The sequence below is a fragment of the Manacus vitellinus genome, unplaced genomic scaffold (assembly GCF_001715985.3).
Source record: "Manacus vitellinus isolate BGI_N305 unplaced genomic scaffold, ASM171598v3 scaffold_52_pilon, whole genome shotgun sequence".
Classification (NCBI taxonomy): Eukaryota; Metazoa; Chordata; class Aves; order Passeriformes; family Pipridae; genus Manacus; species Manacus vitellinus.
In genome coordinates, this window is record NW_021940628.1 from 1,498,647 (window position 1) to 1,510,693 (window position 12,047).

At 49.0% G+C, this 12,047-nt stretch overlaps 3 protein-coding genes across 5 annotated transcripts in view; all 3 read right to left on the reverse strand.

The window, feature by feature from the left end:
- SH3BGRL3 (SH3 domain binding glutamate rich protein like 3) overlaps positions 1 to 1,611 on the reverse strand; it is a 4,166-nt gene extending 2,555 nt beyond the window's left edge. Inside the window, exon 1 of the mRNA XM_029963032.1 lies at positions 1,547 to 1,611. Within this exon, the coding sequence (XP_029818892.1) occupies positions 1,547 to 1,611 (65 nt within the window). The remainder of the gene's footprint in view (positions 1 to 1,546) is intronic.
- Positions 614 to 10,854, reverse strand: CEP85 (centrosomal protein 85). 3 transcript variants are annotated; one of them, XM_008920545.4, is made up of 13 exons: positions 10,621 to 10,854; positions 9,889 to 10,041; positions 7,112 to 7,830; positions 6,328 to 6,461; positions 5,774 to 5,891; positions 5,232 to 5,417; positions 4,714 to 4,866; positions 4,470 to 4,624; positions 3,844 to 3,964; positions 3,360 to 3,410; positions 3,166 to 3,273; positions 2,350 to 2,578; positions 614 to 2,085 (listed from the first exon to the last, which is right to left on the reverse strand). In XM_008920545.4, exons 1-13 carry the CDS (start codon positions 10,682 to 10,684, stop codon positions 1,922 to 1,924), a joined length of 2,355 nt encoding a protein of 784 aa, XP_008918793.2. In that variant the 5' UTR covers positions 10,685 to 10,854; the 3' UTR covers positions 614 to 1,921. The 3 variants fall into 3 exon arrangements, with proteins under 3 accessions (XP_008918793.2, XP_017936785.1, XP_017936784.1); XM_018081296.3 differs by lacking the exons at positions 9,889 to 10,041; positions 10,621 to 10,854 and adding an exon at positions 8,366 to 8,689; XM_018081295.2 differs by lacking the exons at positions 9,889 to 10,041; positions 10,621 to 10,854 and adding an exon at positions 8,182 to 8,348.
- A 717-nt stretch (positions 10,855 to 11,571) lies between these two features.
- The window catches only part of CNKSR1 (connector enhancer of kinase suppressor of Ras 1), a 9,077-nt gene continuing 8,601 nt past the window's right edge, over positions 11,572 to 12,047 (reverse strand). The window contains exon 20 of the mRNA XM_029963033.1: positions 11,572 to 11,591. Coding sequence (XP_029818893.1) covers positions 11,572 to 11,591 — 20 coding nt within the window. The remainder of the gene's footprint in view (positions 11,592 to 12,047) is intronic.

The following is a 12,047-nucleotide window of genomic DNA, read 5'->3' on the forward strand; positions in this document are numbered from 1 at the left end:
GCCATCCTGCCCCCCCTGGCCTGGGGTGTTCAGTAGTGAAGGGTCCAAGATTTCCTGTGCACCAGCAGCAAAGGGCACTTGGGATCACCCTCTTAGCCAAATGAGCTCAGCTGTGCAGGAGGAGGATGATGAGGGGACACGTCCCCATGGAGGGGAACACACGACCAGGGCAGCCCAACTGCAGGCACATGGCCAAGGGTGATGCTCCAAAAGCATCAGCCGAGGTGGTTTCAGCCACAATCTCATCTCACAACCAGCTCTGCAGGGGCAGAGGGCAAACATGTCCTCACACAGCACCTGGGAACTGGATCTTGCACCCCAAAGCAAAGGGGATGGTGCTCAACAGCACCCTGAGAACCTGCAGGAGACAGCAGAGCTCCTGGCAGACAGGACAAATGGCTTCAAGGAATAGCCTTGGAAATGTGCTCCCTCGGTACATGGCACCAGCAGCCTGGGGACACACACAGCCAGACACGTAACACACCAGACACAGGGAGAGCAGCTCAGGACAAACCAACCAATTTCCTTGCCACCATCACCCGTGGTGGCCAAACACTAAAAACAAGACAGATTTGGTCTTAAAATTTAACACAAAGGAACAACAAAAAAGCATTTCTGCCACACCCAGGGCTCGCAGCCCCAACGTGAACCAAGAACAACCTAACAGCACAAGTTTCAGGAGGATTTTTCCCTGTTACAGCTTAGTACCTTGCTCTTAACTCAAGCTGAAAACGAACAAAGTTCCACCCTCAGCACCACAGCACTGTCACAAGCCAGGGCTCGGTACTGTAAAGTTGTCACTATGGTTTAGGGGGGTTGTGGTGCAGTGAAACTTATCCCTCACTGATTTATGTAGGAATCCCATTACTCGCAGAGGAGCAGGGCTACAACAAAGCTCGAGTGGCCACTGCCTTGCAGGAAGAGCTCTCTGTGTCATCCCCCCACATTAGGACCACTATGGCTTTCTCCCAGTCAAGCAGCAGAGAGCCAAGCCAGAGGTGTGTCCCCAGGGGCACAGAGGCTCTTGGAAGCTCTGGCAGGGGCCACAGACATTCAGGGCTCCCCAGGATTGTTTGGGATGGCTCTAAAAGGCTGTGAGAAGGAGCAGCAGCTCCTCACCTGCCAGCAAATGCATTAGGCACAAAGCACAGTGAGGGCAGAGGGTTTCTCCAGCACATTAAGGCACTTCAGCATCAATCCATTTCCTCTACAGTCTGAATCACACTCAGCTCCCAGTGCTGTTTTGGGGGGGGACAAAAGGCTTAAGGCTTCTGGGGTAACAGTGCCCAGGGGGAGCATTTCCAGAGTCTTTTAGTGTTGCTTTAATTTCCAACTCATGCTGGCTACTGAAAGACTCTGGTTGCATTTACCTGAGGAAAGCAGGTCCTGCTCCATAAATCCAAGCCAGTAGCACCTCAGTGTAAATACCAGCAGTATACCTGGCACACCTGCCTGCCTACAAAATCCAGGTATCCTCTGAACACTCCAAGAATCCTCTGGTCTCACAAGTCACACAGGACCTGCACAGGGAAGTTATCAGAAATACCAGGGCATACATTTCCTTTTAGTGATGATTTTAACTGTCACATTTGCATGTTCAGCATTTGACATGCCCGGGAGGCAAGTCAGAATTCAATCTCCCAGCATCAGAGACCACACCAGCTCCAGCAAACACAGCATAAAACACATTCCACAAGATCAAAGCTACTGCAAAGCCTGACACCGAAGCCCTGAATGATTCCAGTCAGCAGCTGAACACTTCTGGCAACAAACCCCCTGATCCCTCACAGATCAGATAAGTCACATCTCTGGTACCCGAGCAGAGGGATGGTAAAGTGCTGAATAGGTTTAGGGTTGTAGGAGCTCAAGACTCCTGAGGGTTTCAAGTCTTCATGTCCTGTCTTACTTTGGGGAGGGTTCTTTACTGGGTGATGCAGTTGTCTCCCATATCCTGAGCATATCTGTCAGATATCGCAGTCCTTAACTCCTCCACCTCTTTGTGAAGCTGTTTTACCTCCACCACTTTCTTTGCAAGTCCATCAGGGCTCAGCAAGTCTTCCTTCTCCTTCACAGGGTGTTGCACAGCTGTGGAGTCAGAGAAGGGAGTTTCCTCACATGCAATTCTGACCAAGGATCACACACATTTGCAAGTCAGCCAGAAAAACCAACGCACATTTGCAAAGGAGGTTCTACTTAACATTCAGTTATAACAGCATGCACCTTTAGAGTGAGCTAACCACAGAGGGAGGGTTCAGAAAGCCCAGAAAGACAATTCCATGCTATAGGTGAGTTATTTAACTGTGCCACAGCACGGGAACGGGGTTTGCTCTGCCATCACTCTCTACTTACAGTGAATGCCCAGGAGCAGGGAGAGGCTGGGGTCCTTGCCCTGAGCCCTCTGAGTGACAATGCTGTAGACAGACTGTAAATCCTGCAGGCAGATGGCCAGCTCCCCATGCAGCTCCTGGGTGAGGCGGGCTGTGTCAGTGGGCAGGGGCTGGGCTGTCAGCTCGGCCTGGCGGAGCCGCTCCTGGAGCGTCAGGTTCTTCTCGATCAGATCCTGGTTCTGCACGGAGAGCTGGACACACGGACACGGCAGGTTAGTGGGCACTTGGGACAGAACTACCACACTTAAAGCAACGCAGCTGCTCCATGATGGGAGCACTGAGGGCAGGAACTGGTTTACATCCAGCCCTCCAGACTGTCACCAGATGAGCGTCAGTCCCACATGGGGTGAGAATTTGGCTCTCCTGGCTCAGACAGGAAGCACCCTGGGACGCTGCACCGTCCCTGCTGAGCCATGATGCAGCAAAATAAGCTTCCGGGAGGTTGTGCACCCCAACACCGGCCATCCCTTCCCTCCAGGGCTGCCGTTGTGCTTGGCTTCCTTTAGGCTTGAGAGCAGCCCAATCGCAGCCCTGCTGCCCCCAGGTGGCAAGCTCGGCCTCCTCCACCACATCCTGAGCCCCAGCTCAAGTTCCCGAGGCAGAAACTGCCTATTTCCTCCTGCATTTGAGCAGAGGAGAGCTCCTTTCAGAGTCCTGACAGGACAATGGACCAGCAGGAAGCAGATGTTGTGCTGCTGACTCCAAATTCAGGGCCTGGCTGGAAGACAATCCTCTGTTCATTCAGTGCCTTGTTCAGGCACTCCAAGCACTCCCTGACCTCTTTCACAGCAGCCCGGAGCTGCTGCAGTGCATTTTCCCTTCTCATCGCCTCCTCTTTCAGAGCTTGGCTTGTCCCCTCTTCCTGAGCCACCTGTTCTTCCAGGTTCTGGAAGAGATCGTGGGAACACAGTAAGTCTAACTCATTTCACAGCAGATTCTCCAGTTCTAGGTCCCTCCCCAGTCACCTCTCACCTTTACTTGCAAGGATAACTGCTCCATCTTCTTCTGCTTTTTGTCCACGATCTGGAATCAAAAGCAGAGGTATCAGAACTGGCCACACAGAGCCAGGAGTACCACCAGGATTTCTCCTTCAGCAGGACAGCACCCCCTCTCTCTTTCCTGTCCATTTACTGCTTTAATCACTGCTGCTGTTAGGAGTGGACTTAGATTCCCTGATAAAAGCACCATTAGATCTATCAGCTACAAACAGACCAGGGACGTTATATTCTTGTGGTTTTCCTCTCCCCTCTTCTGCATTCTGCAACTTCTCCCCAGCGTTGCTGTAGGACTGTGTGGTTTTCACACCAACAACAGCTTTTAGAACCCCACAGGCTGAATTCCAGGAACTGCTGCTTCAGTGCAGTTGTGACTGCAGAAGTCCCTGATTTCATTTGAGTGCCTGGTGTGACTCAGTGGAAGGAAAAATGTGTGACTCCTGACTGGGGCAGCCCCTTACCTTCTTGAGGCAGTCACATTCTTTCTTCAGAGAGTCATGTTCCATTTTCTTTCTCTCCCCATCCTGGGCAGTGGGTCCTCTCTCTGCATTCTTTACACACTGCTGCAGCTTATCCTGCAAGCTGAAGTTAGCAAAACACCATGGGGAAAAAACAGCTTTGTTTAAGGTGTTTCCCTCACTTCAAGGAAGGAAATTATTTTCATATCAGATGTCAGTGTTGAACTATTTGTATCCCAGCTCACAAACTGCCAGGGCTGTGCTGGAAGGAGTCCTTGCCCCTGGACACAGCCCCACCTGTGACACTGGCGCATTTGCAGACACACAAGTAGGTCCATTTTGCAAGGAGTTACAGCTGAGAGCAACAACAAACCCAGCTGAGGACACAAACCAACCCAGCTGACAAAACAGGGGCCTCCTTTTTCAGCCACGTGGTTCTGCTCCCACTCTCCACTGCTGGAAGGCAGGATTTGAACACGGTGCTTTGGCCAGCACTCAAAAATCATCACAAATCCACAGTGACCTGCTTCTGACAGGTGGGACTGTGGCTGTGCTGAAGCATCACTGTCCTTGTGCAGCAATTACTGCAGTGCCAAGATGAAGCTTATTCTAATCCTCCTCGCTCTTACCTGCGCACAGTGGAAAGAAGCTCCATCTCCTTGTGTTTTTGGGTTTCCAGCTGCATCTCTTGCTCCCTCAGAGCAGCCTGGATGTCTCCAAGCTCTGTTTCCAGTGCCAGCACTGTTTCCTGCAGAGCAGTGCTCTTCAGTTCAGAATCCTTCAGCTGCAACAAAGGGGAGTAACTGCAGCTGTAGAAAAGTCACCTGAGAAAGAATGTGAAGAGCCATCTTCACAACTCAGAGGAAGTTTTACCTTCTGACTCTGTTTCTGGTGCTCCTCGAGGGTGGGCAGATCAGCCAGGTATCGTTCCAGGGTCTCAATTCTCTGCTGTCTCTCTCTGCTCTGTTCAGATTCCTTCTGGCATTTCTTTTTAAGGTTACTAATGTGTTTATCTCTTCCCTTTACCTGCAGGGACAGTTACAGACAGGTTTAGTTTATATAATTTCTCATCTATTCTTCAGTCTTCTGTAAGGCCACTCATTTAGCTTTTTTGCACAGAACTCAACACCAAAATACAAGATCACCTTAACTCAGCAGCATTTCTGCTCATTTAGCTAAAGACACGCTCTTCTGGTTAAAAGAGGAGGTACTGAAATGCTTTTACCTGCAGGAGAAAGGGCTTTTGCTTATAAACCAAAGTACTCTACAAGGAGATCAGAAAATACCTGCAGTTACAGACTGCCACAGAAAAGTTCCATCTCAGCACTACACTGACTTTTAGCTACTCTAAGAAACCACACCTTCCCATCTCTAGAGCAAAGGGATCATACCCTTTCTTCCTGTTTCTTTAACTCCTCTGCATGTTTTTGCACAGCTTCCTTCAGTGACTCCCGGGCCAGCTTCACATCCACCTCTGCAGCAGCCAGCTTCCTCTCCAGTTCAATGTTCTCCTTACTGAGGGACTCAGTCTTCTCTGTGAACTGTGCTCGAAGGAACGTGTTCTCCCTCTGCAGCTCCTGCAGGCAGAGACAGCCCCCGAATTTGGTTGGTTACAAACTGGCACTCAGCAGCTGTGCTGTCCCAGAGCTGTGTCCTCGTCCCACCCAACTCCCAAACACCACTCAGCCCATCTCACACACTGCAGTGTCCAAAATAGCACTTGTCAGTGCTGCCAGGTGTTTGCATCACTAGCACAGCTTCTAAACAAGCTGTCATCCTTCAGGGCTGGGAATCTCAAGGGTCACTGAGGATCCCAGAGCTGATCAGTAATCAGGACCCCACACAAAGTATAATTTGACTCCTGCTCAGCAAACACTTAAGGAGAAGTGGGAGGGCCATTGGATTCTTGCTGACACCTGTTGTACCCCATTACCTGCATTCTAAGCATGTAGACATCTCCATAGGATGCTGGACAGCCCAGCAGGGCACTGTGAACCTGCAGCTCACTTTCCCGGACCTTCTGCTCCAACTGGGAAATGTGCTGCCTCTGCCTGTAAAAAAAACCCTGTTCTCAAACACACAGAAGAGAGCAGCCATGCAACATGAACAGTGCCACCACAACACCACTGCTCCACACAGTGACAACAGAGGAGAAAGAACCCTTCAAAAACCTTCCCCCAACAGTGATTTTATAAAGCACACAACCCTTGCATGTTTTGGAGGCTGCAGCTTGGCTGTGGAACTTATGAGTGAAATGAAAAGACCCCTTATAAAACACAGAAAACCACAACCAACATTAATTTATCTGAACCCTTCAGGAACATCACCCTAATTCCAAGAAGAAGGGAGCTCAGGCTGTTCTCAAGGGTCATTCTTTGCAATAAAAAAAGCTCAGCTGGGTAAAAGGGACTCTGAGAAATGAGCTTTCCTTGGTACTTTCCAAACCCTTCCTTTCCAAAAGGAAATGTACTGGAGTCAAACCCTCACCTGTCAATGAGGAGCTCTTTCTCCTTGAGTAGGTTTTCATTGGAGTTCAGGATATTGATCCACTGGGCTGGATCAGGGGGAGGCAGTGATGGAGAGTACATCGAGGAATGGGGGCAGGTGCCTCCATTTTGTAACTGCAGGAGGAAACAAAACAAGGAGGGAGAAGGTTTGTGCCCCACAGAGGTAATTGCAACATTGCTGGAGCTATTTTGCACACTGTGTGCTCATCTGCATGCCAGGACATGGCTATTTCAGTCTCTGCTGATGTCCAAGAACAAGTAACTTTGCCCAAGCACAACTGGAGATTAACAAATAATTTTAGATCACTGTGCTAGCTCACTGGAAACAATTTGTCTCCATTAGGGTACAGCTGGTGGGAGGTGGTAAACAAACTGTTTCCACCTAATAAGCTGCAGTTAGTTTTGTGCATCTTTTAAAAAAAAAAAAAAGTTTTTCTTAACCCTAGATACAGAATAAAATTATTCTAGAATCTATTTAGAACCTCTTGGCATTCTTTTTCTCTGCAGTTTCTAGCAGACAGGGTATTTTACCTCTTGGTCTGGACTCTGGTGCAGCACTGTAACATAATCCAGACCTGCTCTACATATGGAGTGTGTCAAATGACACCTGTGACACCACATGCTGTAAAAACAGATCATTAGGAGCCTTTCAGTGTCACACAGGGAGAAGCAGGAGACATTTTCCCCTTTGCTTCCTAACTCTAGCACAAGGATTCCTGACCAAAGGGTTTCAAACTGCTACAGCCACACAAGCAGCTCCCTACCTGCATCTGCTCCACCTGCAGTCGCACTTTGTCCAGCTGCTGTTTCCAAGCATTGAGCTCACAGACCCCCTTGTGAGGATGGAGGGTGCATCCTTCTGGCACCCACGCTCGGGATGGAGGACTCACTACAGGTTTTGAGAAGAAATTGTTGGCCTGGAGTCCCGCTGGCATCGCTCTGCTCCCGCTCGGCCACGTCCCGTTCCGGGGCTCGCAGACTCCGTTGGGCCCTGCCCCTTGTTTGCTCTCTGGCAGCACCTTAAAATGGTCCTTCCCTGCCTCGGGGTTTGGACTGAGCTTCTGGAACCTGTGCTGAGGGTCAGCACACAAACTGTCCAGAAAGAGAGACTGGTTCAGGGTGCGCTCCATGGCAGGAGTGTCAAACTTCCAAGGGTCTTCTGCTCTCATGGGATCAGCAGCAGGAGGCCAGGGTTGCTCAAAGCCATTTTCCCCTGAAGCCCCGTAGAGCCGCAGGAGATCCCTGGGTGGCACCTGAGACGACTTCCCAGCATTAAAATCCCCGTTCCTCGTGAGCCCTGAGTGTTCAGAGGCAGATCCTGGCACAGCAGCCTTTGAAATGTGCTGGGAACAGCCCTGGTCTCCTGCAGAGCACAGCTTGGAGGGTGAGGCACCCAGCGTGGAAGGCATAACGTGGGCTGTTGGAATGGTCACCTGGGTTTTGATGGGGTGGAATGAGGAACCGTTACTGGAATTGCAGAAATCTAGGGGAGAGAAAAAAAAAAAGAGTGATATTCTGATTACAATCCTGAAAACACACTCCTGCAGTGAACTTTCCAAAATAACTTGAAAACCAGTTCCTTTCCCCCTCAACATATCCTCCTAACCAGCAGCAGCAAGCCTCAGGCACACCTATGTTCCCCCTCTCTACATGTTTCAGGAACCTGATGACATTTTCCTACCACCATAAACCGCAGGGAGAATCCAGGTTTAATCCAGTTCACATTTATTCCTCGTTTTTAAGCTTCTCTAGCATAATCTTAAATCAGTCAGGTTATCTTCCTATAGGTTTAGAAATCAAGTCCTTCATATCAAATAAAAAGGGTGAGACTTACTCAGTCAAACACTGAGATGGCGATTCTGCTCTGCCCATCCCACTGCAACTCCAAACCATAACCAGAGCTAACAGGAGCCTTCCCTGAGCCCATGGTGAGCCTCAAACATAGCTGAACCCGAGGCTCTGACCTTCCAGCTCCTCCAGGACGCCGCAGCAAAAGAGCCTGGAGCAATGGCTCTCACCTTATTGCCACAGGAAGTGAGGCAGAGCTCAGCGCACGCACCCCGCGAGCCCGTCCTGCCAGAGGGGCACCAAACCTGGCTGCACACACAGGGGTTATTCTTAGCAACTCTCAGATTTCAATACAGCAACAGCAAGAGCTTAGAAAGGCAAACAGTCAAGTGCCCCTTCCCACTCCTTGTCCCGATCGATCCGTTCTGTATCGCAGGAATTCCAGGGTTCTCCCAGGTGCACAAACTTGTTTTCCTCGTGGCTTTGGCCAAAGGCCCATCCCCACGTGACGTTCCTTCAATGCAACATCAGGACTGCAAGTCACCCTTCCACCTGTTTGCACCCTCCAAGCATTGCTACATAAGGAATGAACATTACAATTCAAGTATGACCTAAATCAGATTCTGCAAAGACCATCATCGCACTGCAGGAAAACTATCCCAGTAAAGGCACTAGATCCTTTCATCAGAAGTGAGCAGTGAGGGGGAGAAGATCTCTTTGCTGCTGCTTGGCTGTGCCCTGGGACCTCCAGAGAACACTGTGCTCCTGGACAGTCACAAGCATGTTCACCTTGGCAAAAGAAGAGACAGTACCATTTCCCTTTACAGCCCCTAAATTTATCCCCCGGTGGCACTGTCTGGAACTCGAGTTCCCTGACCAAGATGCCACATGCAGGTGCTGCAATAGATTCCTTGAGTGTGCTGAGGGTCACCACAACAACATTTCTGACTAATGTACTGAGCTCAGAGTGCCTCAGCCAGTGGCCAGGGCTGCAGGTCAGCCCCGGCTCTTACAGACAAGGCTGTGACAACACCAGTGCTCACACGGGTCACTTCCTGAAGGGAAATTATCACTTCCCCTGCCCTCACCTGCAACTGGGTGTTTTATTACCCTGAGAGAGCCTTGATGGACACAAACACGTGCTCATGTAATATCTCCAGCAATATTTCCAACAGCCAGACTTTCCAAAGCCTTCAATTTACCCACACATGATTAAGACCTACAGCTCATTCCAAAGGCTCAACGCAGCTTCCTGAAACAGATGTGTGAAGTGTTTTAAAGCACACCACAAACTTCCTGACTGCTGAAAGGAGAATCAATGAAGATGGAAACACAGGTGGAAAGGATTGCTGGGACAAGCAATTTGACAGAATGTGCCTCAGCTGAGGGCCAGGCTCTGAGTTCTTCAGTGAGAAGCGCATGGCTAACACTGAAGAGACAAACAATTCTGCAAAAAGAATAAATTATTATAAATTATTTCTTAAAAAAAAATAATAAAATCACACAACAGACTTGCTGATAAATCACTTGTTGATCAATATGAACCAGCAAATCCCCAAGGTGGCTCTTAGTCAGTTAAAACCACTGGAGGTAGATGATAAGCAAACTAGCTCAGAGAAACACCCAGTGCCTTCATCACTTGCTTATATTCCAGGCAGCCTATCCAAGGCACTGGATTTGAAACAGCCTCCAAACATCATTAGAGGTTCTGCTCTCCAAGTTTTACACTCTGGGAGCCCATGGGGACCATCACCTTCTGTGCTGTCTGAGCAGGAGGTCCCAATGCCCCCATCCCCACTGTCGGCCACGCTCGGACAGCGACTGACGCGGCTCTGGGACTTCACGGACAACGTGGGTGTTTTCCAGTCAGTCTCCAAGAACTTGCTCTTCTGACTAGTGCTGGGACCTGGAGAGATAAAAAAAGGGATGTTTACACTTCAGCCAACAGATTGAAAAACCTTTTAATACCATGGAGCCATATCTAATTACCAGCACTTCCAAACCCCAAACCGCTCCTTGCTTCACTCCCTGTGTTATTGCTAAATAAATCTCTTTTGCAAAAGGAAATGGCAGCAAGACCAGGGAAGTCAAATGGTATCAACAGGAGACTGAAAATCAATCTTGTTATGGAAGTCAGAATGCAAAAGTAGTAAATTATATTCCCATTGATGAGTCTGATGATATCACACCTAGCTGATGCTCTGGTACTCAGACTAAAAAGAGCAGCAGCAGCACAGCAGAACCGCCTAAATTAAAGATGTATTTTTTGCATTAACTATTAAGAACTCTCCCAGATTCATCAGTTATTGCTTAAGAGAGAAATTAATTATCAGATGACTCTCTGCCCTCGTGTACTTTTGCAGGAATAAGACTTCTCTGAACAAAAAGCCTCTGGTAAAGAATCTTCTCAGGGCCACGTGTCCGCTCAGAGAAGCTGAAACAGGATCCGACAGCAGCAGGGCTTTAGAGAAAGGACTGTCCTTACCCAATGGATTGTTCTGCTGGAGCCTCAGGTCTGCATCTTTCCCAGGAGCAGCCATCTTATCCATCCTGTGAACTGGATAAATGAATATAAATCATATTTTAAGTCAGTATAACCCAAACCCTGTTCCCAGTAACCAAGCAAAGGGTACACACACATCAGAGTAACACGGTATTTTGTATTCAATTAGCATCTCCTGCCAAAAATATCTGTTTTCCCTGCAGCAACAGAGGCAATACTTAACTTAAAAGAGGTTGTTTTTTATTTTATGCCTGAAAAATGAGGCTAATTCTTGTTTGCACCATTCTCCACGCAGCAGCTCAGCAGCACCTTTCAACTGGTACATGTGTTATCCTCATGGCAGGAATTTATAGAGCACCAGTCACCACGGTACCTACACACTGACTCTGTGTCTACAGAGACTACAAATTTATCTTTAAAAGTCTTAAGTCTCCACCAGATCATTTCTGCCCTCTGTAGAGGTCACTGAGCAACTACACGAGGAATAAAGTCCTTCAAAAATCAGCCTTGCTGTTCCATGCATGGCAATTTTTATCTATCCAGAGCTTTGGGTTAATTTATCTATTTCTCTGAGTACTTCAGACAGTGAATTTCCCGTCTCTGATAACACAAGTGCAATTTACAGCTCCCAGGCTACACTGTGGAAATTCAAGGCCTCTCTCCACCCAGACTAAACTCTCAATTGGCAGCTCTTACTGATTCTTGCTAAACTGATTCAAAGAGCTCAAAGAAGCCATTAATTCTTAGAAAACATACACATACAGATTTTACAACATAGGAGGGACACTGAGAATGTAACAGGATAACGAACCAGAAGCAGCATTCCACTCAGAGAATAAATAAAACACTTCTAGATAAATGTAGTGCTCATCATAATTTAGGTACATTTAGGTAGAAATTAGTAAATTGGATGTATTTCTGAAATTCCCCAGTTTAAATCTCAGTCTCCAGCACTACAGTCAGACAGTTCTAACAGGGAAATTCAAGCAGGGGCTCTTGGAATAATAAAGAAATCCAAACAATCAGAGCATTCCCACCTCACTCAGCACCACCCTCCCAAAAACCACACGCAGACCTCCTCGGAGAGAACCCCCAGCATCCCACAGCCCCTCCCTTCCAGCAGCGGGTACAGGAGGTGGGAAGGGAGCGGTGGAGAGGGAGAGAAACCACCCGGAAGGGGAGGGCAGGTACACGGAGTGATGTGAACCCGGGGTGGGGAAGGGGATGGGGAGAACAGTGATGCGGGTGGAGGGAGGAGAGAGGGGAAGGTGGGTGAGCTGGGGCGGGGCGAGGGACACCGGACCCCACCTGGAAGGCACAGGCTGAGCCTGAGGGGTGAGACCCTGGGGGACAGGAGGGGTCAGGCCATGAGGAGCCGCGTCCTGAGGGCTTGAAGGGGTGGGTCCCTG

Coding starts and splice junctions, on each gene's coding strand:
- CEP85 (XM_008920545.4), bottom strand. CDS start 10,684: ATGGATAAGATGGCTGCTCCTGGGAAAGATGCAGACCTGAGGCTCCAG. Junction 10,042..10,620: donor CCAGCAGAACAATCCATTGG/GTAAGGACAGTC, acceptor TTATCTCTCCAG/GTCCCAGCACTAGTCAGAAG. Junction 3,274..3,359: donor AGTTATCCTTGCAAGTAAAG/GTGAGAGGTGAC, acceptor GATCTCTTCCAG/AACCTGGAAGAACAGGTGGC.